At 54.7% G+C, this 25,395-nt stretch overlaps 2 protein-coding genes across 2 annotated transcripts; both read right to left on the reverse strand.

The window, feature by feature from the left end:
• Positions 1-10,149: 10,149 nt before the first annotated feature.
• Positions 10,150-12,978, reverse strand: LOC138922088 (ral guanine nucleotide dissociation stimulator-like). The gene is made up of 7 exons (XM_070258919.1): positions 12,842-12,978; positions 12,688-12,741; positions 12,195-12,269; positions 11,598-11,630; positions 11,111-11,232; positions 10,801-10,904; positions 10,150-10,475 (listed from the first exon to the last, which is right to left on the reverse strand). The coding sequence occupies exons 2-7, from the start codon at positions 12,727-12,729 to the stop codon at positions 10,318-10,320; spliced, it is 534 nt and encodes a 177-aa protein (XP_070115020.1). The 5' UTR covers positions 12,730-12,741; positions 12,842-12,978; the 3' UTR covers positions 10,150-10,317.
• A 1,183-nt stretch (positions 12,979-14,161) lies between these two features.
• On the reverse strand, positions 14,162-15,446 carry LOC138922090 (ral-GDS-related protein-like). Its single transcript, XM_070258924.1, has 3 exons — positions 15,280-15,446; positions 14,817-14,920; positions 14,162-14,339 (listed from the first exon to the last, which is right to left on the reverse strand). The coding sequence occupies exons 1-3, from the start codon at positions 15,331-15,333 to the stop codon at positions 14,186-14,188; spliced, it is 312 nt and encodes a 103-aa protein (XP_070115025.1). The 5' UTR covers positions 15,334-15,446; the 3' UTR covers positions 14,162-14,185.
• Positions 15,447-25,395: the final 9,949 nt, after the last annotated feature.

Here is a 25,395-nt window from a genome sequence, read left to right on the forward strand (position 1 = left end):
GAGTTATGGAATTCTCCTCATTTAGCCCAATCAAGCATGTTGTATACTGAGTAAATGACACAAACTCATTAGTAAAATTCAAGTCAAAATAATAAGCTGAGCACTGAGCGATTGGGACTGTCACTGATTGGCAGTCCACCCTCTAGCACCCTCACCAAAATCAAAACAAAACATCAAAGTACCGCCAATAATACAATCACTAAGTCTTCCCTTTAGGGTATGTCCCTCAACTTCTGCTGGCATTCTTGTGTGGAAGAACAGAGCTGCAAAGATGAATAAGAGACAGACCCTGCTCACAAACCAGCCAGAAAGATGCAGGGTAAAGAAATAACTCTGGGTCCACGTGCAAAGAGCTCTAAAGAGGGGCAAACCGTCAGGAGCAGAGAGAGCACACGGTGAACCAGCCAAGGAGGAAGCGTCAGGGAAGACGACGGCATCACAGTGGGGCCTCAGAGGTTGAGTAGGAGGCGACAGGCACAGTCTCAGTGGTGAGAAGAGAGATGCATGTCTGAAACATCCAGATTGACAACAACGAAGACCCGAAATACTCTAGCAGCCAGGATGCTCAGTGTCCATCTTATGACGCTGAGCTGTGACATTTTTCCTGTCAATTTAGCTGGTGTTACCAGACATTACCACAGTGCGTGTTTGTGTATTGGGGGATTCAGATGTCATTAGCACATTAGGCTGTGATTTGAGCAGCGCGGGCTCTCCACATGTCACTGCACATCTCCCGTAGAACTGCCCGGCCCGGTCCTCGGTGTAGGTTTCCACCTCGGACCCTGTTTTCTCAGGACACAAAGCAGCCATCCCAGCTGCTGGCTCAGGCTGTGCCAGCAGACACACATCCTGACAGGAGAGAAGCGACATGTCCTCCTTTTCCTTCCCTTTACATCCTACGGCGCCGTGATAGTTGGTGCGTCCTTCCGGGCTTCAGAAACAGTTCAGACCTTCACCGAGCCTTTCCAATCTAAAAACTTCTTGCCTTTCCCCTCACTTTCCACCAAGGGGGTCATCTCCTGCTATGTTGATGAGTTAGATCATTACAAGAAATACTTGAGCTCACTGCCGCAAAGTCTACAAATATCCCACCATTCTTAACCATCAATGACTCCTCTCCTGATTCCATTGAAAATTCATCTTGATCCTTGGTTTAGCCTAATTGTCTCCCTTCTTCCTCCTCTCTAGAGAAGTTTTATTATTGATTCCAAATGTCATGTTCTCTGCTAGCAATCTCCCCTCCCCTCCCCCATCGAATTCCTTTCACTCATTCAATCTCTTCATTGTTGAAACAACAGCCTCTCCTGAACCCATTTCTCTCTAGTTCTCGCCCCACGTCTTCCTTCCCCTTCACAATGAAGCTGAAAGATCAGTGTTCATGGAATTACCAGCTCCTCACTCCCCCACACTTCAGACAATGGTCTGTGTATTAATCAATCTTGATAATATCACAGCTATCTCCCCATAATTAAATCCAAAGAGTGTTTCTGCATCTTTCTATTACTTGGAACAAACGCAGAACCGGGCCACGATTTTCTTTTGGAATGATTCCCTGTCCTCCGTTTCTCGACATCTCAGGCTCCTGACTGCCTGTGAACCAGCTCACACTCCCTGGTGTCCTTCACAGGGTCCTTCTCACACAACACTATTGCGAAAGCTCAGGACTCAATGTGAGCCCTATTCTCTCCATTGACCCTACGTTGTCTCAGTACTCTTGTGCATTTCTTCTATTGCTTCAATGCCTTCCACTGTTATCTCTATGATGACGATGTCTAAAAACCACGTCCAGATCTTATTTCTGAGCTATAATGCTCCAGGTGTATGTTATAGGCACCTTAAGCAAACATATTTCCAACGGAAGCTGTTAACTCCCCCTCGCCAACTAGACACCCCTTCACCTCTCGGTCTCCGATCTCGTCTGATGACTACAGTTGACATCCAGGGAGTGATGTTTAACGCAAACTCTCAGAACCACCTGACAGAACAAGCACTGCTGCTGCCAGCACACTGAGCAGTCACCCTTCATCTCCGCCCCAGGATCCACACACGTATTCCTACTCTATACTCCGTTTCAGTTCAAAACGTCAGGTCCTCCGAGATCCCTTTGTTCAAACTGCTGCTGAAGTAAGCCTTCCCTCCCCGCCTGTTGTCTGGTGACTTTCCCTTCAGGCCACTGTGGAACAAATTAGGACATTCTTTTGATTGCATATTGTGTAACCTTTGAAATTGTCTCAAATAATAGTAAAATGATTATAATCACAGTGGATATTTGACAACCGAGATATGAAAGTAGAGAGCAGAATCCTGATTTTATAAAAACAAATGCATGTTGACCTCTGCAGGGAAAGTTCATCCTCTGTCGCACCAAACAGCATCATCCCAGGGGATGAGACAGTGAAGCGCGAGGCCTGTGCTCATTAAAGAACAAGGTTCCTGCCAGGAGGCCAGTAAGTTTGTTTTTCCATTGTTTCACCTCACAGTTAGACGCTTTGCGTGCCCTACGTGAGCAATTCATTTGATTTTTTTTGTTTCTTTTCCAGATTGGCGCCTGAACCAACATCTGTTGCCAATCTTTTTCTTCTTCTTCCCCTTCTTCTTCTCCCCAACCTCCCCTCCCCAGTTCATAGTTGTGTATCCTAGTTGTAGGACCTTCTGGTTGTGCCATGTGGGATGCCCTCTCAGCATGGCCTGATGAGCCGTGCCATGTCCCTGTCCAGGATCCGAACCCTGGGCTGCTGAAGCGGGGCACGGGAACTCCACCACGTGGCCGTGGGGCTGGCCCCCCAACTCATTGAATTTAACATGTGCTCTTTCTCTCTCTCTCTCTCTCTCTGGGTTGTCTTGTTTCAGTTTCGATGGGCTGGGGAGTAAGGTGAACATCCCTGAGGACTCCCCTTGCTGAGTGGACATGTGTGGTCCTGGTGAAAGCCCTCACCCAGTGGGGCTCCTAGAGATGTGACTCAGGGCCACTAATTCCCTTTTGGTGCCTGGCAAACTGGGACTCATCTTCCTCTGTCTGCTATTTGCTCTGTATTATGTCTGCTCCTTTGGAAGACAAAAATTTGTGTCCAAAGGGAAAGTTCCAGAAATGCTTCCAGGGATGATGATGGGACTTTGATTTCCAAGTGAGTATTTCTGGCATCTGATTCAATTCCGTTGTCCTTAATCAAAAGCTGGCTCGTTCTGGATTGGTTCCATCCTTTCACAGCGATAGCACCATCTTCTACGGTCATTACCAAAAATGATCATTTCGTTTGAAAGCTCTTCCCTTAGAAGCCACTGCTGTGTTAGTACTTTATCAAGTTAAAACACTTAATTTTACATGCCTGGGTTTCTGTTTTGGTTTTTTGGTTTTTGAAAGCAGCTGAGCATGTTTGAACTGAAAATGAAAAGTATTTATTATGGAAGTACCCATGCTACCTCATTAGGATAGAATAGGACATATCATTTATTTGTTATAAGATGCGAAAATTCAGAAGTTTTCCCTTGATCGGTAAAATTGCCCCTCTCAAGAGAGGTTTTTTTCTTTATGTTCAGTAACTTATTTTGGAGACCCACGGGGTCATGTCCAGTGAGATAGTTCTGTTGGAGTGAGGATAGTGCTGCTACAACCTGTCCTTCGTGCCACCTGCGACATGCCCTACTCTGCACCAAAGACCAAGGACGGTCCTTCTGAAGACAGGGCTATGTTTGCATTATGAGTTGAGAGATGCTGAAAAGACCTCCTATGGTTTCCCTTATACCCTACACTACACAAATAGACACTTATGCTTTTAAGTCTTGACATTTCATCTCGAGTGTCTGTTAAAACGTGAGTATCTAGGATAGAAAGCGGCTGTCCTCCAGAATCTTACCAGGGTTTCCTGCTGGCCACTTTGGAGGACAGAGCAGAGTGACCCACTAGGGGAGGGGCGCATGACTGCCGGGCCTTGGGGAAGAGCTGACCGGAAGCTGACTCACCAAGGACTGTCCATGCTTGTCTTGGTTTGCAGTGACAGCAGCTGAACGCAACTTAAAGGATTTTAATTTGCATGCAGCTTTGCACAACAACTTTCCATCTTACTTCATCCTCCTTGCTTCCTGTGACATTTGGGGATAGGATAGTTTCAGGGATTCACTGAACTCGTTTACAGTGTTCAAATAGTCTTGTATGATGTGTGCGCTTGTTAATTGAGGTATAATTGACATATACTTTATATTAGTTTCATTTGTACAATATAATGATTTGCATGTATCGTGAAATAATCACCACGATAAGTCTAACTAACGTCTGTCCCCAGACGTAGTCAATATTCATTTTCTGGATGAGGACATGTTGTGTTTTAAGGTGCAGAAGAATCGGTAATGATGTCATACTTTTCCGTATGCAACTTGATGAATTTGAACACAAGTGTCCACCCATGAGACCATCACCACCATCGAGGCCATAAACATATCCATCATCTACCAAAGTTTTCTCCCACCCCCTTTACTATTATCATTATTTTGCTTTAAGAACACTTAACAGAATATATACTCTGTTAGAAATTTGAAGTACAAAACACAATACCGTGAGATTGCTACATTATACGCTAGGTTTAATTTTTAGAGGAACCTCCAGACTATTTTCCATCATTACAGTATTAGTTTACGTTCCCATCAACAGTTGCAAGGCTTCCTTTTCCTCCACAACCTCACCAACATTTGTCACCTCTACTTTTTTTGATAATAGCCGCCCTAACCGGTGTCAAGTGATATCTCCTTGTGGTTTTGATTTGCATTTCCCTAAAGATTAGTGATGCTGAGCACCTTTTCATGTGGCTGTTGGCCATTTGTGTGTCTTCTTTGGAAAAATGGCTATTCTACTCCTTTGCCCATTTGTTAACTGAGTGCCTTGGTGTTTTTGCTATTGACCCGAGAGATGAAAAAAGAAAAAAAAATGTCCAGGCATTATGGATGCTTCCCAGTTGATGCAGATGATTTTGTCTTTATGGTGATGACAAAATATCGTGTTGTGTGCTTTTTCTTCAGCAGTTATCATAAGACTAGCAGTAGAATGGCAAAGCAGATAATCAGGATCTCCCGGGTTTCCAGTTTTACAAGACAAATAAGACGAGTGGTAAGGAATTTTTGATTATTTCAAGGAAATTATTGAGATCACAGTCCGTGGAATGTAGGACTGACAGGTCCACGAGGAAATTAAAGTGAGGACATGGTGATCTGGCATCACTTCCGATCTGAAGGAACAGGTATCTTCTGTATGAATGTTTGAAGACATATTGGAAATCAGGAATTTGTGGTGGATGAATACATTTTCTGAAGGGTTTATTTCTTTATTTAGGAGGAAGATTACCCTGAGCTAACATCTGTGCCAGTCTTCCTCTCCTTTGTCCGTGGGATGCCTCCACAGCGTGGCCGATGAGTGGAGTAGGTCTGCACCTGGGATCTGAACCCGCAAACCTCAGGCCCCTGAAGCAGAACACACGCAGCTTTAACCACTCAGCCATGGGGCTGGACTCTAACTTATTTAGTTGTGAACATGATCGTTTGGGTTATGTAAATGTCAGGACCTGGGAGTGAGTCGCTAAGAGTGGGGTAGTTGATAATGTCACAATTGATTTAGACCCTAAAGAGGCTAAGAGCAACAACTGGCCAATGGGTTAACCAAAGGAATAGTCAGAAAACACAGAAAGGATGGGAATTGGGATCTATAGTAAGCTGGGGGATCACGTGTCCTCAGAGAGAGTGCCAGGACTTGCACAGATGAGAATGGCAAGAGCAATAAAAGAGAATAAAATCACACTGAAACAAGGAGGGGGTGTTACGAGACGGGGGAGGAAAACTGATCTGGAGCAGTCCTGAGTTTTGACCTTGAGCTTTCTGTCCTTGACCCAAATCTGCTTGACGATGTCCTGGGACACAGGTCAGAAGAGCTCCAGAGGGAGAGAGGAAGGGTGGAAGTACAGGGAAACTGAGATAATTGTCCTAAGAAGCCATGCTTCATTTCTCATTTGGGTCCAGTTTCATGATTACTTTTACAGGACGAGAGGAAAAGAAGTGATGATGGTCAAGTCTTCGCAGAGGAAGCTGCGTGATCGTGGGAATCAACCCAAACCAAAGCCCGGATTAAGAATTCCCATCTCTTTGAGGATGCGCAGTTACATATTCAGAAGGCCAGTTACTAGAATGCCATCCCACCCAGCAGTGAGGGGTCACTGGGAGAGCACGTGGCACCAGCCCCAACAGGTCTGCTGGCAGGAGAGAAGTGGCAAGCCCTTTGGAACTTGCCGTAGCCTTGCAAAATTGCACCTTGCAGCAGAGGTGAATTCCTGCGGGGTGCGCTCGCATGGGGTGCCCCGTCCAGTCCCATACACACCCCTGCCCTTCCTCAGATTTGGCAGAGATGATTCTGGGAACTGGTCTGGGCATCCCATAGCTCCACGGCCAACAATTGCTTGTGACTGTGGAAGATCTGAGCAAACAGGAGGGGACGGGGAAGAGGGCGGGAGAGAGCGATTGTGGACAGGCTCAGCAGCCAGGCAGAGAAAGTGAGCGCCCAAGAAGGATGTGCTGACAGCACCAGGAAAGAGAGGAGACGCTGGTGCCCCTGAGATGGAGCCCGGCACTTCACTGACGTCTCCTTGAAGGGTCCCACGTTTTCTTGCTTGAGCTCTTGCAACTTCAAGACATACCAATCCTTTTCTTTTATTAAACTCCTCTGTGGGACGTAGGAAGCATAGACAGGGATTTCTTGTGGAGGAGAGACTGGATTTCAGCTGAGTAGAGCAAGGAGGGCTTTCCGTTTCACGGTGCTCTCGCATTTTCCTTTCCGAAGTATATTATTTATCTGCGCTTGAAAGTCACAGAGAGTTACCGATTCGCGGGATGATTCCGTTGTCGCCCTCACAGCGACACAGTAAAACCTACCTAGTCGGAATGGATCATTCCTTCTGTGCAATACTCCGGTAGACTCCAAAGATCATTTCAAAAGCGCTGGTATATCTCTGTTCTCAAATAAGAGGTCTGCTTCCAGGTCTCCATTTTTCTGCTCTTTATTGCATGTTAATTCAGAGTTGCAAGGAGGAAAGACCACATTTGCCTCAATCTTTAGATCTCTATGTGCTGGAAATTGGATTCACAGAAATGGACAAGGCCTTTGAGGGATCGTGCTGTCAACAGAGACCTTTTCCGGCATCAGCAACGTGACAATAAACCGCTGCTTGTTAGGACTTGATTGTCTATTGGAGGGATGGAGCTTGCAGTATTATGGAAATCCTCTTTAGAATTGCTTACCTTCACGTGACAGATTTATCAGTTTCTGAGAGTGATGTGTTAAAATAACCTAGGGTGGCGCAGGGCTTAAACTGGCCCACTCCACTTTGGAGGCCCGGCATTGGCACGTTCGGGTCACGGTTGTGGACATTCACACCGCTTATCGGGCCATGCTGTGGCAGACATCCCACGTGTTAAATAGAGGAAGATGGGCACAGATCTTAGCCCAAGGCTAGTCTTCCTCAAGGGAAAAAAAAAAAAAAACCGAGGAAGATTGGCAATGGATGTTAGCTCAGGGTGAATCTTAGCCCTTGGGCATCTTCAGCTGTGGTCATTTGCAAAATATGTAGACCATGCATGTACTGGGCAAGCCCAGGCAGGACAGCGCAGCCGGCCTCCCGCCTGGGTGCTTGGGGCTGCTTGTTGTGGAGCCTCTGCTGGAACCGTCTGGGTGGATTCAGTGCAGAGAATGATGACAACGGACTGCCTTGCTTCACCCTCAGAGTTTCCCCTGAGTTTTCTCCATCTTGACATGCAAAGCAGACACTGTCTGGAGCCCTCGTGTTCCTCTGGGACTCGGGCTTCCCTCTGCTCCTCAGCCTGGAGAGGAGGAAGCCCACGTGTGGACTTCAGGAGATTCCTGACCGCGTTTTGTGGGCTAGCACGTCCTGGGCTTGAAGTCCCCAGGGAATGAGCAGAATCCAATCCAGGTAGGACTGCCATGACCCAGACCCTTCAGGAAGGCAGGTTATGGTCCCCTAACCAGGCAGAGCACCATGACCAGCCGCGGGGTTTGTGGAGGGCGAAGGGAAGATGAAATGGGTCCTGGAAGAAGGTGCTTATAAATACCAGCTACCGAGAGGGAACCAGCTGCAAAACCGTGCATTTGAGGAGTATGAGTATTATTTCTTGATTCTGTTTGGAATAAGTTAGAGTGCATGATATATTTGTGTGTGAGTGAACATATATATATAGCTCTCTCTCTAAAATTTATATCAAAGTAACATAAAGACTGATGAGATACACGTGCTGCACATGTGGGCCTCTTTTTGTTGGCGATCAGTTCATTTTTGGCCATTGGAAGCCCAAAGAGGCAACGAGTTATTGTCCTCTGCCGTCTGGTAGGCTCATGACAAACAAAGCGCTGCAACCAAAGGGTCGGCTCTCAGGAGCCTCACGGCCCTGTGAGGGAAACCCCTTGGACACGGTGTCTTCCTCCTGGGCCTGGACTAGCCTTGGGACTTGGCACTTCTCTTTCTCTGTGGCGGGAAGGTACAGCCGGCTCCGGCTTCCATTTAGAAAGTCACCTTCCTGGATGGCTGTGCCATACCAAGAAGGGCCTGGGCTGCTGGGAACCAGCATTTCTCCTCAGCTGCTGGCCGTACTGAGGAGGCCTCCCTGGCAGGGTTCACGCTGCTGTGTGTCTGGGTGACACTTGCAGCCATCAGAAAGGAGGGGAGAACTCAGAAGGGCCAAGCACTTCCTGTGGTCCTAGTCTTACAGGGTCTTTCCCGGGGTGGGGTGGGGGGGGGCGTTCAAAATGCCAGGTGGTAACCCTCTAGCTCCTGGTCACCGGGTGGGTTCTTGGAGTGAGCTCGGAGCAGTGTCTGCTCACCACCAGACTGGAACCATTTAAGTGTTTTAATTTTGTCAGGCTGTGTTTACCCGTCATCCGTTTGCTTGCGTTCCCTGCTGGACCCCTCAACCACCCTCCTCTCACGACTCATCTCTGAAAGCTTCCAACGGGAAAGGTTCACACCCACACCATAAACGGAGCATAAGGCTGGGCAAGAGAACACAGCCCTCCGAGGGGCTGCATGGTTTATAGGCTCAGGTCCTCCTGCCCCGTTAGGATGAGTCAGAAACAACATGCCTGAGTGTGTGAACAGGTGATTGCCTGAGACCACACACCTCAGAACCACAGGGGCCCAGATGTCACCCTGGGCAGCGAGGGAGAGTATAGGTCATTCTTTGGCCAGGATTAGGGTATCTAATGTTTGCAAAGCAGACTCCACCCGTGATCCGTCAGACCCTGCCAGGGAGGAGTGGCCACGAGGTACGGGACAGAGAGGCCGAGGCATTCGAGGGAATTTCTGCCCTTCCAAGAATTGCAGAAGGAAGTGCACGGAGGCAGGAAATCCTGGTGGACAAGGAGCAGTGATGCGTCGGGAAGGATGCCCAGATGTAGCCTTCAAAGCTGCATCACAGATCTGTCCCCCTGGATACCAAACTTGCAGGGAAAGGAATTCGGAGCCGTGGACCAGGATCCCAGAGGATTCCAATCCAGGTGAAGGGTGAACATGGAGCCCCCAGAGGGGCCGGGGGAGGGAGGGTCCTGCCTGCCCTTAGTCCATCTGCACATGACCTTCTCCGGCCTTGACCCTCCACATGCACGTTTTGAGCTTTTACATCGTTCTCTGCACTTAGAGCTGCTGCTGTCCAGAGCCTCATTAGAAAACGACAAGTTCCTAACATCTGGTGAAGAGGAACCTCCACAAGAGAAGCCGAAAACGTGGCCTCTCCTCCAAAGGGGTGGAAAAGCAGCCACTGTCCTGGGGCAGGTCGTGGTGCTGGCCCGTGCCATTTTAAAGACACCCGCATTCCAGTGGTTGTTGCTCTGCCTGTGAAAGTACCTCCACCCTCTAAATGCCAGGAGCTCTGGGTGCTGTCTCTGCTCCTGGCCCACGTGAACCACACTGAAATGAAGCCGTCCTCTGAGTAAGGGGGGGCGCGGAGGTGTCCCTCAGTATCCAGGGAGGGGCCTGGCCCTTCTCCCTTCTCTCACATACAATAAGCCGAGACCCTGCAAGATTTCTTCATTCCAGGAGGAACGCGAGAGTCTGTGTCTCCTTGACACGAGCACAGGAGGGGAAAGAACCAGACCGTGACTCGCAGGCTGGAACAGAAACGGGATTTTAACATCAAATTCAAAACTGGCACTAACTACTAACACGAAAGAAATACGGCCCCTTCCCAAGTGGTAAACAGGCGCTGGGGTGGAGCTGCCAGGCCTGTGGGGTGGGGTCGTCCCCTCCCTCTTGGGCTCCAGGGCTCCCAGGAAAAGGCTTAGAATGTTCTTCTCCCCATCAGCATGGGAGGAGCCGGCCTGGGGCCCCGCGTGTTTCCCAGCCGCGTCCCCGCCGCTGAAGAGCAGGCTGCACTCGAGCTGTTGGAAGGACCGGGATCTGCCACTGTTGCTGGGTTCTGCGTCAGGGGTCTGGTGACTGAAGAGAAGACACTGATGATTGGGGGGGTCGCACCAGTATCCCAGCCCAACACCTCAGCCCCACTGCATTCTGCTCCAAACCTTGTCCTGAGTGTTCAGTCAACACTACCCCATTGTCCCTGACATGGGAGCTGGCATTTCGCTTCCCCCATTTCACAGAAGAGGAAGCTGAGTCCCACAAAGGTCAAGGGAATTGTCCCTCACAGGCCTGGTCAGCAGTGGAGCTGGGATCCCCGTGCCGGCTGTCCATCTCCCTAGGCCCGTGCTTAGCCCGAAGCTTTCCGGAGCCCCTGGCTTCAGTCCCTGCCTGTCTGGACACTCACCGAGCCCTGAGCTGAGAGACGCGCGGTTCTTCTTGGGCAGGAAAAACCGGCGCATCTTGCCGGCCCTCTCCTGTGGGGGCTCCAGGTGGCAGGACAGGCTGTAGCTAAAGGACAGAGGGGACTTTTCAGCTACCGGGAGCCACACCTCAGGTGACCCTCCCAGAGACGGCCAGCAGTTGGAGTCCCAGGGCCCCACGGGTGACCATGCGACAAGCCCCGGGACTGACCCGGAAGCCACGGGCACGGGCTCCCTGGAGCTGGCCATCAGAGAGAGTCCGCCTTGCCCTCACCAACTCCTGCCCCGCCTCACCTCTCATCCTCGCTGAGGGGCTCCATGGCCTCGAACCAGGCCCCAAATCGCTCCTCAGCCTCAATGTGGTAAAGATGGACTGCCTCCTGGAGCAGGAAGATCTGCTCGGTGACTTTGAATTCCTGGGAGAAAGGACATGATGCAGACGGGGCCTGGGTGGGGGACCGTGCTGGGGACTCAGACAGGTGAGAAGAGGGTCAAGGAGCTGGTCTGGGGTCTTGGCCCACATGGGAACCCTCCTTCCCTCCAATTCCGTGCAGGACTTGCTCGTTCTCACAGTTGGCTTGAAATAGCTCCTCCTGCAGGAAGGTGTCCTTGGTGCCAGCCCCTTCCCCCACGCACCAATGGGACGGCTTTCCCAGCTCTGGGTGCCGAACTCTCCCAAGGAAAGCAAGGCCCAAGGCATCGGGCCAGAGAAGGTCTTCCCCGGAGGAGTCTCTGATTGCCACAGCCCCACCCTCCGCACGGGGAGGCCACAGCTGCTCACCTCACTCCTTTTCTCAAAATTGATCTCATTTCCCTGGAAGGCAGAGAGCCAAAGCCCATGAGCAACAGCCCCCTTAGCCCATAGCTAGCCCCCGTCTCCACCCTTTCTCAGGTTGCACTACCAGCAGGGTCGACCAGGGAGCAGGCGCTACCAGAAACGGGAATGGGTCCCGGGCAAGACTCTGAGCTCCAGAGCAAGGAGGCCACGGGGCTATGGCTCAGGGACATTCTAAGACAGCCCTCTCTGACAGACACACAGACTGAGGCCTCAGGCAGGAAGGGATGCTCAGCCACTCGTGTGCTTCCTGCCTTGGAGGGGCCAGGCTTCACTCCCTGCAGGGGCGGGGCCTGAGGGAGAGGCTGAGTCCAGCTCAGACACACCCTCCAGCAGCTCCGCAGTCAGGCAGCCTGGACTGGCGGCTCACCTGGATCCTATATTCACTCATCACTAAGATGGCCATGACACCCAGCTCCCGGGGTGGCTGTGAGGCCCTCACGAGAGGACTCTGCCAAGGGTTGTGAGCTCAGGCCTCAGTGCAAGTCTCTCCTCGCAAATCTCCGAATCCTGATCCCCAGCTCCACCTCCAGGCTCACTCACCTCCAGGTAATCCTCCATGTTGGTGTCCAGCAGCAGTAGGTAATTGAGGAATGTGCCAAGGAAGGGGATGAGCCCCTGTGCCAGCGGGGTGGAGACGGTGATGAGATCCCGCTCTCAGGAGCCGTCAAAGACCTCTCCTCCACTCCTCACCCCAGCCTCCTGCCCAGCCCAAGCTACCCACCTAGGCGGCCTCCCCCCAATTTCCTCCTCTTCTCTCCTCCAGGAACCCCAAACTCCTCCAGGCACCTCCCAGCAGCCGGCTCTGGCAAAACCCAGGGTACGTGGTCCCCGCCCCTCCCTGTCCCAAATCCGTTGTGCGCCCATCCGTTCCAGGCCTCCTCCTGGTCACTTCCAACGCAGGCATTTCAGGTCTGTGGCACCAGGAGCAGGGCTGGAGGAGAAAGGCTCCCTCTCTGCTGGTAGAGACCTCCGGCTAGGAAGGGGAGTCCCCTCTCCTGCGACTCCTGGGCCCCTCCTCCACAGGCACCCTTACCTTCTGGGCACCTGTGGGGCCCGTCTCCAGGCTGGTCAACATAGAGGTCGCCTCCTGCCAGGGTGTTGACAGGGCCAGTGAGCCGACGCTCCCCTCCAAGTGTCCTCCCAGACCCCTCCCAGATCGGGGACCCTGGACATGTGGCCCCAGTCACCTGGTGCCCCTGCGGCTCCCGCCTCCAGGGTGCTCTGATTCCAGAGCCATCCCAGCTCCAACACTCACTCCTGTGTGACCTTGGGCCCGCCCAGGCCTCCCTGAACCTGTTACCTCGTCTGGAAGGTTTGACGAACTCTGTCTGCCTCCCACAGTCTCCTGAGGCCCAAGCGTCATCTGACCGTCATCACTGCTCTCCGCTCAAGCCTGCCTCTGGAGCCAGGTCCAAGCTCCCCACATTCCTCCCCACCCTTGAGCCTCGGCACCCACTGTGAGGCCTGCACCACGGCTCATCTCCCTCTGGCTCCCAGATGAGGAGACCAAGGCCCACACAGGGGCAGGGACTTGCTCAGGGGGCCCCAGAGGAGAGGCTGCTCCCCCTCCCAGCCACAGGCCCCTGTCTCCTCTGCCTTCACACCACCCTCTGCCCAGCCGCTGACCACAGTGCTGTCCTCGGGACTCTCAGGCTGTGTTCGGGCCCCCAGCTGGGCCGAGCCACGGATGGAGGGAGATGAGGTGTCTCAGGAGGCCTGGTCAAGTGGCTTCTGCCAGCCCCAACGCCCAGGAGTCTCTGATCCCAGGCCGAGGCCAAGGCCTTGCTAAAGCCCTCAGCTCCCTAGGATCCCCTCAGGGAGTTCCCCTGCACAGAATTCTTTCTTCATCCGCTCAGGATGGGGACCCCGAATGCCACGTCTGACTAGCAGGGGAGGGGGCGACCAGGGCACTGCGGGGTGGCATTTCCTTTCTGTTTTACGAGGAAACTTCTGACGTCTGGGCGGGAAGGATCCCTGAAGAAGCCATCAGTTCCCTGGGCACTTGCCCTTGCCCTCCGGGGCACATGTCATCGCCAACAAGGACCTGGGTGAGCATCCCACTGGGACTGTCTGCAGCGCCCACTTTAGGGGCCAGAGTGGGGAGTCACCGAGGGGACACAGATCTGTCCCAGGTCCAGTGTCCGTCCCAAGGCTGGGAAGCCCCTGAGTGCCCCCGGCCCGTGGGATCCGGCAGTGCCCATCCCTCAGGCAGGCAGGGTGCCCTTCTTGCGAGGCACAGTGAAGACAGAAGGAGCAGTGGGGCCCTGGCTTCCTGAGCACAGACTGGGCTGACTTCGGAAGAAAGGAAGCCCGCCCACTCGCTCCAGCCAGTGGCCAGGAGGAAGATGCAGGGCAGCTGATGGAGCAGCATGGAAGCCAGACACCGGCACCTTCTGCCAGGTCCTCAGCCTCCTGGAACAGTCCAGCCCGCACCATTCTATCCCATGCCCCTGGCCTCCTGTCCCAAACTGCCCCCACCTGCCCATGGAGCTAGCACATCCCTCTTCCTGTCCATCTTTTCCTGACCAACTTCACGTGACAGGAGAACCAAAGCTCATCCTGCCGGGTCCCCTCCCCTCTCGCTCCCCCTCCTTCCAGATGTGCAGCCTCCGTCTTACCTTCACCAGCTGCCTCCTGCTCACCCACTGGTCTTTGACGAACCTCTTCAACTTTCGAGAGCTCTTCCTGAGGGGAGAGGAAAGGAGGAAAGAAAACCCGGGGCGGTTGAAGGCGACATGCCTTTGGCTGAGAACCCGGAAGGTTCAAAGGGCCTGGGGCCTGGACGAGGGTTTTCCCCGGGTTCTTCGGAGCTCTGAGGTCACCGTGGGACTCGGGTGGAGGCTCTCCTGCGGTCACCTGGGGCCTCCATTCCCACTCCGACTGAGCACATTGTTTCTAACAGCGTTGGTTGCCGATGAGGGCTCCGTTGCTGCGAAGTACACCCTTGGAAATCTCCAGTGTGGCTCAATCCAGGATGTGACAAGGGGGGAGCCACTGCCTAGGGTCTCAGAGAGTCTCAGAGACCCGAGCAAGGAGGCCAGTCCCCATCCCTAGGGTCCGCTGCCTCCCAGATGGTCCTAGCTGAATGAGGGGTCCATGGCAGTCGCACGGGGGATGTCTCGTCCGCCCTGGTGGTGCTTGGATGGAGCACGGCCTACCCACCTGGCAACTCGTCCCCATGTCTTTTGCAGACGGCTGATGGAGGGGCTCTGCAGAGCAGACACGATGGCACGCAGGGACGCATAATTTCCAAGGACTCGGCACTCCTGAGGAAGGGAAGGGAATGAGCTGCGACGGCGGGCTGGAGCCCTGCTTCCTCTGGCTTGTGTCCCCTCGTGGGCTTCTGCTGTCCTGGATGAGGCAGATGCCCAGGGAAGCGAGGGAGGGCACACCTGGGAGCTGATGAGTAACGCTCGCGGGCAGGAAGATTTTAGCTCAACCCAGGGCGGGAAGGGAGCTTCCCACCACTGGGACCAGCACTCAAGGTCAGCAGGCCCTTGGCAGCAAGGGGCCTAGGACTTTGCCGAGGCCCAGACCACCGACTTCAAGGCTGAAAGCTGCGAGAGGAGAAGGGGCAGTCCCCCTGACTCCAGGGAGGGGCTCCCTGGGCCCTGCCGCTACTGACCTTGGCCACCTGAATCCACAGCTCGACGACTCTGGCCCTGTCCTGGGCCGTCATGCTGAGGTCCCCAAGGCACGTCGTGATGACGCAGCCGGACACGTGAAGAAACTGGTTGATAGTGGCCCGAACCGTGGGAGCCAGGTACTCCTTGCTCCCATTGGGCCGCTGGCACCACACAAAACCCAGGCAGTGGCGGGGCTCCACCTTCTTGAACAGCTCCTGGGGAGGATGGGGACTGTCACCTGACCCTGCCACACCCGAGCTCAGAGTCTGCAGGCCCCCGCAGCCCCAGGCAGGAGGCACTGGTCAGCTGCAGCTCAGGAACCTGAGGAGGTGGCCTGAAGCTTCTGGGAGTCTCTGGGTTTTGTCTGTGTCCGCTGAGGCCGCCCAGCGCAGGATGACCGAGGACCCAATAGGGGCGGGGAAGAGAAGTCCCATTGGCTCGCAGCCCAGTCTTGCTTCCCCCAAGCACCAGAACACGGCTCACACCTGCCCATCTCAAGGGGCATCTTCCACCCGTTCTCATCACCCCCTGGTCCCACTCCCCTTTCAGCTGCACGTTCCCCCGAGGCAGCAACAACCATGGGCTTTGTTTGCCTGTCTTCCATGTAGGTAAGGACGCACTAGGTGTCTAATAAGTACGGAGGCTGTTGAGGCCTCCTGGGCCGATGGGTGAGTGACCCAGGACTTGGCAGCACTCCAGTGAGCTTCCCTCCCCCACCAGAGGGCTATTCTCTGCCCCGCTTCCTCTCTGTTCGACCTCATCCATCCGCACAGCCACTCTGCCCAGCAGGTGCCCGCCCTTGGTGTGCTCTCTACTGTCCATGTGGGGACAGCAAGGACTTGGGGGCCAGAAGGTGGCCCAGGTCACCCGGTGGGTGAGTGGGGGAGCTGTGACTTGCACCCACATCGTTGGATTGCGGCTGAGGGAACAGGAGGTCTGGGGCAGCTGATGGCCCACCAAGGCGGGCCCCACCTAGCCCAAGAGCCCCGCTGCTCACCGCATCCATCCGGGTCAGCTGCTCGGCCACCAGCTTCGGAGGGAAGTCCAGCAGCTTAGGCCTCTCCTCTCTCAGCTCGGCGCTCGCTTCTGCGGTGACTTCGGCAGCTGGAGGCAGAGATCGTCCAAAAGTCAATGGCGCATCTTGCTCCAGCTCAGAAGCTGGCACTGGGGCTGAAGCTGATGGCGCTCGCTCCGGCCCTGGAGAGGCCGATGGAGGTGAGGCTGCTGGAGGTGAGGCTGCTGGTGGTGAGGCCGCCTCCAGCTCCGGCGCGGACGGTGGAACTACAGCTGGAGCTGCCTCTGGCCCCGGAGCTGGCCCTTGCTCTGGCTCTAGAGCCGGCAGGAGCTCTGGAACTGGCGCTGCAGCAGGAGAAAGAGAAAGTTTCACCTACGTACCCGACTTTACAAGACAGGAGAGACTCCGCTGTCTTGAAGGGAGCCCCAGCCCGTGAACCCCACCGCAGACAGTCTTCCCAGACTGCTGTGCCCTCACCTTCCAGCTCTGCCCTCCTGGGCCCCAGATGTTGCAGCTGGACCTGGGGAAGGTAGGCAGGGCCTCCCAGGTGCGACCCAGGCCAGATGACACGCAGAGAGGCCAGCCGCATCCTGAAAGAGGGAAAGGGCGTGGGCTCCCAGAAATCCTGCATTGGGTCCAGCCAGGTTCCCACCATAGAAGACGCGGTACTGGGCGGAAGCAGTTGGGCCACAGAGCCAGAGGCCTGGCCGTCGCTTCCACACTGTCCTCCCAAGGCACCCTGCTTTGGGTCTGGGCCCTGTGCCTGCCCCTTTCCACCAGGGGGGAGTCCCACCCCGGCGCTGACTCCTGTGTGGCCATCCTGGCAGTGGCAGGCCTGCTCATCCAGCAGGTGGAACACGGGGTTTGTGTGAGTCTCTTCTTCCCACTGCCACTCTTCTCGCAAAGAGGCTGGACACAGTCCAGCCCAGCCCTCCACGCCCTTGTGCAAGTGGACTGAGGACTGAGGCCGATGTGTGAGCGGCTCGCTAACACCCCTTCTCTTCTGGGCCTGCTGGTGCTGGTCAGAAGGGGTGGATATGGAGAAGGGGAAGCGGAGGGAGACGGGACTGTGGTGGGGATGGGTCGCCAGGGAACAGCTCAAGCCAGCCTCCCCTCTGGTTCCCAGGGGCTCTGGGACCCCACCCACAGCTCTCTTTCACTCCTATCCCCTTGCAGTAGAAGCCATCAGACCTCAGCCCTCCCAGAGGAATCAAAAGATGAGTGAGATCAGAGTTGTGCCGGGCCCGCCCCAGCCACAGTCCTCTGTCCTCTTGTTCTCCCCCAGCCCTGTTCTGTGGAGACAGGAGGCCCTCGTCTGGCACTCAAAGAACACTCAGGTCTTTAGTTGGCGCTGGGGTCCATCACGCATGAGAACGTGGGAAGAGGCCTCCAGTCGTAAAGGAGCATAGGAGGGCATCCCCTGGGACAGGCGGGGGACAGGATCTGTGGATGATATGGTGTGTGACTATCTGAGTCTCAGGCTGCTGCGGGGGTCCAGGGGCTGTGTCTGCTTCATTCACTGCGTTGTGCCAAGTGTCTCTAAAGCTCCCGCATGTCACAGGTGCTTAATATACAGTGTTCTCGAATGAACTCCAACCAGAAGCATCCCCGGTAGCTGAGTGGGCCTGGGGCCCCTCTGCGGCCCCGGAGACCCCTCCTTGGCTACTCCAAGGACCCGCCCCACGACCAGCTGGATGGAATCCCACACTCCCTGCCAGAGTGCTTTCCGTGTGCCTTTGCAAACTCAGAAAGGCCCCATCCCAGCGATGGGGGAGCAGACTGCTCTTCATCGGGGAGAGGGAAAGAATAACCAGGAACAACCACGGCACGTCTCTCAGCCCCTTCTGTAGAGCCAGGCCCCAGGGAAGCACCTGCCGTGGCTCATCCCATTCGTGCCCACCAGAACCCGATGAAGTTTATCCTCTCCCACTCCACTTTGCAGAGGAGCAATCGAAGCTCAGAGAGATGGAGGGCCGTTTCCAAGACACACAGCTGGCAGTGGGCAGAGTCACCACTGTGCTGAGGAGGGGCTGGGCACTCACGTAGCAAGTAGGTGGTCCAGGACCCCGTGGGAGGTGAGGACAGCCGCGCAGTCAAACACGATGGTGGTGACGTTGGCCATGTTTCGAGGCGCCAAGGCTGGTCCTATGGACGGCGGCAGCCTCTCCAGCAGGCCTGCCTGGAGGGCCCGCATCCTGCAGGCCTCATTCCGCTGCCCGAGTGACTCTCCGCGCTGGGTGAGATGAGGAAGGACACAGAGTCACCAGCACCAGCGTGAACCTCCAGGAAGTCAAGGTCTGGAGGTCCCCCAGGAACTGTGAGCCCCTCAGGGATGTGTGCAGAGGAGGGACAGGATTGCCCACAGCCAACCGGTTTCCAGGCTTGAAAAGTCCAATTTGAGTTTGGGCGGGGGGAGGATTATACGATGAGTTCCTCAGGACACTTGGCTGGCTTGGCAAGGACAGACCGCCCCGCACCAAAGCGTGCATTAAGAGCACTGACCAGCGAATCCAACACAAACATCCCCATTCTAGAGATGAGAGGACGGAAGCTTCGGGCTGCCAAGTGGCTGCTCAGGGTCCTGTGGGTCGGAACTGAGAACCGCCCTAAGCCAGGGCTGCAGGACTCCCCCGCTCCCCCACCTGAGGCTTCATGTGCTCCTGACATGAAGGGAAATGTCTGGTGGGAACCTCAGCCCTCCCCAGTCGGGAGACAGTGCACGGGCAGACAGACGCTGTGAGGATCTGGCTGACTACAAGAAAGGACGCTGGTTTTTCTTTCTTTTACACGAAAGGGAGGTTTGAGACCCTCGTTACAGAGGTTTCAGATTCAGAAAATGGCAGATTTCAAAGATGCCCCTGGCCGAGTGTGAAGCGCAAACATCAGTGTTTTGTCTACTCCGCCTGGGGTTAGGAAAGAGCGACTTCCCACCCTCCTAGGTAGCTGGTGAGGAGGCGTGGAAGTCCAGATTCCTTTGGGACTGGGCCCTTGGGACACTCCAGTGGGAAAGCCCTGGGCGGGTCCAGGGGAGGGCTCCAGATTTGACTCTGGATTGTGGACACACCCCGGTGATCTCAGGGCCCCGGGTGTCACTCACTCTCCCCTCAGTCCAGCCCCGGGCAAGGTCGGTGGTCTGCTGCACTTGCCCCCTGTCCAGGGAGATGGAGCCGTAGGACCCATGCGCCAGCTCCTGGACCATCTCCTGGGTGGAGCTCTGCAAAGACAGCGTCCGGTGGCCGCGGCGGCAGGTAGCAGGGGCCTGCCTGCACTTGCCCACAGGGGGAAAACTCTCCCGCACACCGAGCACAGACAGAGGGGCATCCGCATAGACCTCCAGACAGGGAGCGAATGAGATGACACCTCACGGGCTTGGGATTCACCTACGGGTAGGGCAGCTTGGCTCCCAGCACTCACCTTCCATCCTGCCAGCCACCACCTGGGATATGAACACGACATACCGCCAGGCTTCCAAGCCCTAACCGTCTGCTCCCGTCCAGGGTAGCTCCACGCTCATCCCTGCCTTCCGTCACTCCATGCCCGCCAACACACACACACAATAAGGGTCAAGGGGTGTGGGGCTGCCCGCATGGGAGGGTGGGATCACACTTGTGGCCTGACCCGGAGTGGCCCGCCCTGGGCTGCCTTGTGTTACCTGAGGGTTCCTTCTTCCGAATGGCCTGAGGTCTTGGAGGTGCGGTCTCAGCCAATGTCGACAGCGCTGGAGAAGACTGTCATTGTTGGCTCTCTGTGCGCCAGAGCCTCGCAAAGAGGGGATACACGAACACATCCTCCTGTGTCGAGTGTCTCTGGTCAAATGGGCTATGTGTACAAAATGGCTGCCTGGTGACCAGAGTTCTAAGCTCTGTTGGGGTCGGTCGCCAAGGAAGTGAGGTCATGTCTCCAAGGTTCCAGGATGGGGGGCCCTTCCCTCCATCAGACCCACCCAAAGCCCCCTCGGGGCTGTTGACCGCTCACCCTCCTTGCCCGTGTCATCTCCCGAGCTGTACAGAAAGTTCCATCACAGCCCTCCCCACAGCTCCTTGGGATCGGAACCAGCGCCCCAGCTTTGAAGAGAGAGCGCCCAGTTCGGATCTCCTTTTTCCTAGCAGTTCTGTGTCCTGGAAAAGCCACTGTGCCTCTCAGGGCCTCCCCAGTCTCCCAACCTGCACGATGGGATGGCGCTAGAAACACATTCCCAGGGACGTCTTCGGGTGGACATGTGATAACGCCTCCCATATCTGGGAGGTGGTGCCGCCTGGGTCTGGTCCCCGAACTTAGAGGTGGAAGAATTACAAGAAGGGGTGGATGCAGTCGGGAATACCTCTCCAAACAGGCCTGGATTCCAGCCGTGTGATTTGGGAAAAGTCACTGCCCCTTGGGGGCTCCTTGTCAGGTCTGCACCTTCAAGGGTTGGAAGTTCGAGGAAATTCAGATATTGTCATTCACTAGCATTCAACCTTTCCCAGTCTCCTGTTGGCCGTAGAACCAGACCCAAGCGCCTCATTGTCGGCCTATGTGGTGGGCAGCCTCCACCAAGGCTCCCAGCGCTCCCTCCCTCCTGCTGTGCACATCCTTGTGGAACCACTACATCCTGAGTAACTGGTTTCTGAGCAATAGAATACAGCCCAGCTGATGGAATGTCACATCCAAGTTTTAATTACAAAAACTCTGTCACTTCCCTCTTGCTTGCTTTCCTGAGTTCCCTCCCTTTATCTCCCCCTCTGTTTCCATCTCTTGCGCTCTCTCTCTGACACATTTCTGGAAATGAGATAGCAAGTGGCGATGATTTCAGTTGCCCTATGTAGAGGCCAAGGGAGGCGAGATCTGAGGGAGCGCCCAGCCAACAGTCACATGGAGACTCAGACTCTCAGTCCCAATGACTCCTGACACCACCCGTGTGAGTGACTTGGGAGCAAATCCTCCCCTAGTCTAGCCTCAGTTGAGACTGAAGGTCCTGCTTCACGGAGACCTGGAGGCAGAGGCTCCCAGCTAAGCCGTGCCCAATGCCTAGACCACGGAAACCGGGAGAAGTTCAATATTCGTACTTCAGAGGTGCAACTTTTGGGAGCAGTGTTGTGAGAGAGAAACCCAAATGAACGCAGACTACCGGGTTCCCCGGTCTGGCCCCATTAACCGCCGCCCCTGCCGCAGCTCCTGTTGCTTCTCAGGCTCCCTCCAGCCGCCTGGGCAGCTTTCTGACCTCCTCTGCTCACGCTCACTTCTGCCCCAGAGTCTCAGCACCAACAGCGCCTTTCCCCCGACTCCCTGTTCCCGGACCTACGCAGGCGTGGCTCAGTCTTGTCCTTCTGGTCACAGCCTAGGTCACTTCAGTGAGGCCTTTCAGAATCTCCCAGGCACAGTCTCTGCCACCACACATCTCACATCTGGAAGCGTCTTCAATTGTTTCCTCCTTCTTGCTCCCATTTGGATAAAGTGAGCCCAGGACGAGGGGCTGTCTGCTTTGGCTGAAGGAGACGTAATTCCTTCTGGTTACCCCGGGCACACGGCTGTCTCCTCCAGGCTGAGTTTTTCCCACCACCAGTCCGTCGGGAAGGCGCACTAGCCTTCCCTCTCTCCCGTGGGGCTGGTGTCCCAGGAACACGGTGAGCCGTCCTCTCTCCCTGTCATGCAGCACCAGCCCCTCACCCCACGGCCAGAGAACTAGCACCCGGTCTGAGACTCCACCACATCCTGAATTCAGTTACTGCTGAGACCCTCCCATCCATTTGGGGATTCCCTGGTACCTCCTGAGGGCGTCTTTCCCTGAGACCCCACTCCCAGCCTGCCCTTGCTTATTCCAGTAACAATGGCCTTTCCTCAGAGCCCCCCCAGTCTGGAGAAGAAATGTGTTGAAAGGTTCTCTGTGTTAATTTTCAGGGCCGGGGGAAATTGGTAGAAGTAATTTGGGTGTTTCTGTGCAATAGTTCCCAGGAAGAAGATTCAGCCCTAAAAAGAAATGAACTTCTGACACATGGTACAACGTGGATGAACCTTGCAAACCTTACGCTCAGTGAAATAAACGCAACCCAGAAAGACACCTATGATACGGTTCCCCTTACATGACGTGCCGAGCACAGGCAAATTCATCGAGATGGAAGGAAGAATAGAAGTTCACAGGGGCTGGAGCTGAGGGTCATGGGGAGGCAGTGTTTAATGGGGACAGAGTTTCTGTTTGAGATGATGAAAAGAAGTCTTGGAAATGAACACGGTGATGGTTGCGCAGTATTGTGAATGCATTTGATGCCACTGAATTGTCCACGGAAAAATGGTTCAAATGGCCAAGTCTAGGTTATGCATACTTTGCCACAATCAAAAGGCACTTAAAAATGCAGCGGGGGGTCAAGATGCAGGTTCTGGGGCCCTCAAGTCAGCATATGGGCCAGGTAGGTGTCCAGGGTCTGAGATCTTGGACCCTGGTGAGGCTCTGGAGTGGTCCTGATTGATGCTAGTTTACAAGCTCAAAGTAACAGGATTGGAGCAATTTCACCGATTGGGGGATAAGAAAGGAAACAACTGCATTCAGTCCCATCCAACGTGGAAGAGACCTTTTTCTTAATGGGAAGCAAATGTCAGTCCTTCAAGGAAGTCACTTCTCAACGTCTCTACCCCTCCCCAACCCCACCCGCTACTCCCAGAAAGACGCCGCAGTGCAGAGCTCGGGTACCGTGGTTGTGGCCTCATCCGTGAGTCATGTTTGGGGTCAGATCCCCTGTTTTCCTTCCCCAGCCGTGTGACCCTGGGCATGTCACTCAACATGACTGAACCTCCATTTCTTCAACCGTAAAATGGGGAGAATCATCCTGGTAGGGAAATTATGAAGGTCACAAGACTTTCTCAGAGGAGGTAGCACATGGCAGAGGCATTATGCTGAGAGCCGCGCCCCACAGGTCACACGTTTTCTGATTCTGTTGATACGACCTTCTCAAAACAACAGCATTATAAAGATGGAGAACAGATGAGTGAAGGCCAGGGGCTGGCCGGGCAGATGTGACTACGAAAGAGCAGCACGAGGGAGGGCTTGTGGGGATGGGACAGTTCTGTGTGTGGATTGCAGTGGTGGTGGCGCAAATCTGCATGTGTCATAAAATGGCATTGAACCGCGCGCGCGCGCATACACGCACACGCACACACACACACACCCCCCAGTGAGCTCACGTCAAACTAGCGACATCAGAAGTCTGCGGTCTGTGGGTTTAACACTGCCAATTCATGTCCTGGTCGTGACACTGTACTAGAGTCCCGCAAGATGTTAACCCCCGGCGGAAGCTGGTGGAAGGGTCCAAGGCACTCTGTACTATTTTTGTTGCAACTTCATGTGCTTTCATATTTATTCAAAGGGAAAAGTTAACAGTGAAAGACACAACAGGACACAGCCTGGCACGTAGTAAGTGGCAAACAACACGGTTCTCGGTGACAATTCTTTGCGATTGTAATTGCACGTTCATTTCCAGTCTCTCTCCATACACAGTGACCTTGGTGAGGGACGGACACACCTCACTAACGTCGTCTGCCCTCTGCCCAGCACAGAGCACGCGCCCACTCAATATTTGTCCACTAAATCCCCCGTGGTCCCTGCGCCAGGTGTTCTTACGTCCACGTTCACGGACCCTCCACGACAACCTTAGGCAGTGTTATTCTTCGTGCTGGGCAGGTGAGGAAACTGAGGCACAGAGAGGGAAAGTAAATTGTTCCAGGTCAACACACTGGACCGACGAGGAGGTGCCATGCCCTGCTCTGGAGGAGAGCAGAGGCTGTCCATGGCAGCTCCAGGGTCCCTCACGGCGGCTCCTCTCTGCGACTGCCAGGTCCTAACTTTGAGGCCAAATAGCTTGACTTCCTAGAGGGAGCTGGAGAGAGAAGTCACCTACCTGTGGCGCTGGGGGGGGGGGTCGGTGGCACCAGTGGGTTCTGTGGGAGGAGCATGGAGGTCGCAGCAGCTGAGGAGAAATGGTCTGGAGTGAGACCGGGGACTCCGAGGGGGGGCATGGAGGCCACCGCGTGCATCTTTCCTATCCAGCCTGAGCCACTGATTGCGGGTCCTCTGGCTTCTTCTCCCGTGGGTGCCCTGGGATGAGGAGATCAGTCGCTCTCCCTAAGGGGCCTGCAGCACACGGTCATCAGAGCCCTGAGGACTCACCGCGGGGAGTGAGGGCTGAGGTCCGATGTGTAACCTGCTGTGAGAAAAGGAGACAGAATTGGCATGCAAGAGGGGCACGAATGTCCAAAATACAGCCCGAGGACCACCAGCCCCACCCACAACTGACACTTCCAGTCTACACGGTTCCACATTAGGATTTAGGAGCAACTATCTCTTATTCCTAAAAGGCTGACAAATCAAAGATCCAGTCCCTGTTTTCATGAGTTTGCAATTTATGTGTGAGATCAATGCGCTAACCTTGCTCGAACATGGGTTTGCAAATTGTGCTCTTCAGGTTCCAGAGGTATTTAGAGGTGCTGGCAGGGAGAGAGAGGAATAGCCAGACTCTTGAATGCCCATTGGCTTCAGAGGGATACTCTCTTTCATCTGACTGGAGAAAGGCTTCTGTGCCTCAGGCAAGGGGACGAATCACAGCCCCAGAGTGCAGAGCTGCAAAGGGAAGAGAAGGATTCACAAAGTGCAGGGCCTTGGGGTCCCTGAGCCTTGAGGGAGGTTGCTCAGCTGGAAGACTAGACACACAGGATGGCTCCTGAGGAACACTGGAGAGTGCACATCCTCCTGGGGCCCATCCTTAGCTTCAGTATGGGGTTACTAAATAGATGCTCCCCAACGACGTAGAGGCTGTCGCTGTCCAGGATGAAGGAGCCCAGCTGAGTGCCTCCACAGGTCTCATGTCTCAGCTTCCGTGACAGCCCCTCTTTTTCCAGCTTAAGGCCCACAGTGTCAGGATGGTGAGTGAGGACAGTATCATCTCCGCCGGCTGTTGCAGTTTTCTCAGGCCTGGAGCTGGAGGGACACAGGCATGGGGAGGTGGGGACTCCAGGCAGGGGCGCTGAAACGCCTCCCTGAGGGAGGGGACAGAGACAGCAGGAAGACTGACGGGCAGCTTGGAACAGCCTTGGTGCTGGGGGAGGGTTGTAAGTGAATAGGACAGCCAAGGTC

Source organism: Equus caballus, unplaced genomic scaffold (assembly GCF_041296265.1).
Source record: "Equus caballus isolate H_3958 breed thoroughbred unplaced genomic scaffold, TB-T2T haplotype2-0000448, whole genome shotgun sequence".
Taxonomy (NCBI): Eukaryota; Metazoa; Chordata; class Mammalia; order Perissodactyla; family Equidae; genus Equus; species Equus caballus.

Coding starts and splice junctions, on each gene's coding strand:
- LOC138922088 (XM_070258919.1), bottom strand. CDS start 12,729: ATGTTGACCAGCCTGGAGACGGGCCCCACAGGTGCCCAGAAG. Junction 12,270..12,687: donor GCCCCACAGGTGCCCAGAAG/GTAAGGGTGCCT, acceptor CCGCTGGCACAG/GGGCTCATCCCCTTCCTTGG. Junction 10,905..11,110: donor CCCCTCAGCGAGGATGAGAG/GTGAGGCGGGGC, acceptor TCTGTCCTTTAG/CTACAGCCTGTCCTGCCACC.
- LOC138922090 (XM_070258924.1), bottom strand. CDS start 15,333: ATGACGGCCCAGGACAGGGCCAGAGTCGTCGAGCTGTGGATTCAGGTG. Junction 14,921..15,279: donor TGTGGATTCAGGTGGCCAAG/GTCAGTAGCGGC, acceptor TCCCTTCCTCAG/GAGTGCCGAGTCCTTGGAAA. Junction 14,340..14,816: donor ACATGGGGACGAGTTGCCAG/GTGGGTAGGCCG, acceptor CTCTCCCCTCAG/GAAGAGCTCTCGAAAGTTGA.